Below are 3,009 nucleotides of genomic sequence, written 5' to 3'. Positions count from 1 at the left end.
ATCAGCCTATGTTCACTGATTTGAAGAGAGATGATTTTTTTTTCTTCCTTTCTTTTATTTTTTCTTTTTTTGATAACTCCTATTTTCTCACAGCACATATCTCATTTTTAATCCAGATGCTGCTTGATCAATTAAAATCACTCTCGAGAGGAGCTGATACATCAGTGAACACCCACTAAATGCCATTGCCCTTTTACCAGGCACCTTTCTGAAGTGTGCAGCATGACAGAGCTCCACGAAGCCGTGGCTTTGGGGGACTACGACCTAGTGGAAGAGATTTTGAGGACAGGGCGCTGCGACCCAAATCACAAGGATGTTGACTGGCACGACAGGACCCCGCTGCACTGGGCTGCTGCAAAAGGTAAGGGCACCCTGTGCTGTGTTACCACAGCATTGTGTTGTAAAGGATGATAGCATGGGGGTTGGAACTAGATGATCTTTAAGGTCTCTTCCAACCCAAACCATTCTATGATTCTATGATTCTATGATTCTATGATTCTATGATTCTATGATGCTGATAGTAATTACGTCTTGCCATGATGGCAATTAATGCTGGAAGTTGTCACAACTCATATCTGATCCTTTTGTCCTTACTGAGGAAAAAGAGAAAAATATCAATTTAAATGGGAATCTTGCTTGCAAAATAATTTATGGGTTTATCATCAAAGTGATCTTTTAACTTTTTTTTGATCATATGTAAAAATTTACAATTTACACACTATGTACCTATAGCATGTCTGCTTGTCCCCCACATTACTTTTCTAAGAGGTGACTTCATACAGTGCACAGGAGTTATTTCTTATACACCTGCAAGAATGAGCAGAAAATCAACCCCACTGCATGTATACCAGGCATTTACCAAACCCAGTAGAACAGAATCATTACAATGTGTTTTACATTGTCCTCCCTTTATCCCACCTGGTTGAAGGAACAACACAGGACCAGAGTTGTTTGCAGCTCCTTCACCATCAGAAGTGTCTGTTAAAGTCAAATATCCCTTTGCAGCCTCAAGAGATGTTGAATGCAACAACAACAACAAAACCAAACAACAACCCCCCCAATATAATATATAATTATATTAATATATAATACAATGTATAATTGTACACAGTGTAAAATGGGAAACTGGGGAAACTGGATCTATACTTTGTGGTGAGGGTGCTTGTTACACGTTGGGATCTCAACATCATCACAGCTGTCTTTGCTCAGAAATTGTGTGATTTGCTGATTTACTCTTGACACCATGCTTCACTTTTGCCCTGATTACTCATTGGGCAGCAGAAAAGGGAAATGGGCTATTTAAGAAAAGCTGTTTCATGCATGTGTAGATAGACAGCAACATTATATATATAATAAGTTAATGTGATTAAAAATGTAAATTGTCAAAGCATGAAATTGGGGAATAGAGATTTTTAAATGCTATGCCCAGCTCTGATAAATCCAAAATAAGCACTGAAAACCATGGCCAGCAAGAAAAACAGATTTCTATAGCAATAGGTTATTGTGAAAGGATGGTGAGAGGCTGGCATGGCCTAGATGCTGTGGGGAATGATCTAACTCCATCAAGGCAGCGTGAACGGGAGTAGAAATTACTTTTTTCCTTCTTTAAGCAATTCCTCAAGTTGGAAAAATATGAAGATGAATGAAAACAAGTAATCTCTTTATCTCCTATCAAAGAACCCTTTGTTTTAGTAAAGCTGTTTACAGGTTTTCCAGGTTTTTAATGTTCAGATTTTATTTTGCATTGAACACATGAAACAACATGAAACAACAAAATAGTCAATGACTGATTGAGATGTGCTGCTCAGCATGGCCTAGATGCTGTGGGGAATGATCTAACTCCATCAAGGCAGCGTGAACGGGAGTAGAAATTACTTTTTTCCTTCTTTAAGCAATTCCTCAAGTTGGAAAAATATGAAGATGAATGAAAACAAGTAATCTCTTTATCTCCTATCAAAGAACCCTTTGTTTTAGTAAAGCTGTTTACAGGTTTTCCAGGTTTTTAATGTTCAGATTTTATTTTGCATTGAACTAAAAACCAAAATGAAACAATGAAATAGTCAATAACCAATTAGCCAATGGCTAATTGAGACGTGCTGCTCAGAAATTAGTAGAAAGTTTTTTGATTTCATTGTTATTTTTGCTGGAAAATGCTTCTGGCATTCTAGCAATCTAGTTTAGACTGCTTCTAGCAATCTAGTTTGGAAAAAAAAAGTCAGCATTTTCTAATGAGTATCATTTATTTGATAAATCAAACAGCCAGATCATGGGTAAAATCCATCATTGTATGACTGAGGGAATTATGACCAAATGTGTGATCATCTTCTGCATCCTGAAGGTATAAAGACTAACACAGGTGCATCTTCTCTCCCTCTTTTGCTGCCCAACACAAGGCCAGTCGGAACTGGTCAAGCTCCTGGTGGAACACGGCGCCCGGCATTGCCTGCGGAGCGATGTGGGCTGGACTCCGGCTCACTTTGCTGCTGAGTCGGGGAGGCTGGGGGTGCTTCGCACCCTTCATTCCCTGCACGCTGCCATGGATGCGGCTGACCTCTTTGGCGACACTCCCAAGAGGCTTGCAGAAATCTATGGTCACCAAGACTGCTCCAAGTTCTTAGAAATGTGAGTAGCAATGGCTGGTCCCACTGCAGCAGGTGGTGGGGCTCCAGCAATGAAAATTAAATTGACTGTTGTATAGAGGACCAGAACAAATACGAGTGTGTTACTCATCTTTCCACCTAAAGCCTATCAAAGCCACCAAGCACGAGTAGTGCTTGATAAGCAAATAGGGGTCTTTGTCACGAGGAAGCCATTGAGAAGACGTTCATTTTTTCCACTGCCTTCTATCGTTTGCCTTCATATGTTTTCAAAATTGTTACCACTTCATGACATCATTGTTTTTATAGGGATATTACAGAGCAATTATTAGGCAATGGTAATGAAAGTAAGAACTAATGAGTATTAACTCCTGAGGGTGGTGAATACTGAATAATAGAATCACAGAATGAT

At 39.4% G+C, this 3,009-nt stretch overlaps 1 protein-coding gene across 1 annotated transcript; it reads left to right on the top strand.

Moving 5' to 3' along the window:
* Positions 1-210: 210 nt before the first annotated feature.
* On the top strand, positions 211-2,622 carry ANKRD66 (ankyrin repeat domain 66; the record flags this gene model as incomplete). The annotated part of the gene is made up of 2 exons (XM_010173064.1): positions 211-361; positions 2,394-2,622. Coding segments are annotated over exons 1-2 (368 nt in total), but the record flags the coding sequence as incomplete, so codon positions are not given.
* Between the last annotated feature and the right edge of the window lie 387 nt (positions 2,623-3,009).

This window comes from Antrostomus carolinensis, unplaced genomic scaffold, assembly GCF_000700745.2.
Source record: "Antrostomus carolinensis isolate BGI_N321 unplaced genomic scaffold, ASM70074v2 scaffold10078, whole genome shotgun sequence".
Lineage (NCBI taxonomy): Eukaryota > Metazoa > Chordata > Aves > Caprimulgiformes > Caprimulgidae > Antrostomus > Antrostomus carolinensis.
This window is presented reverse-complemented; position numbering and strand designations above follow the sequence as displayed.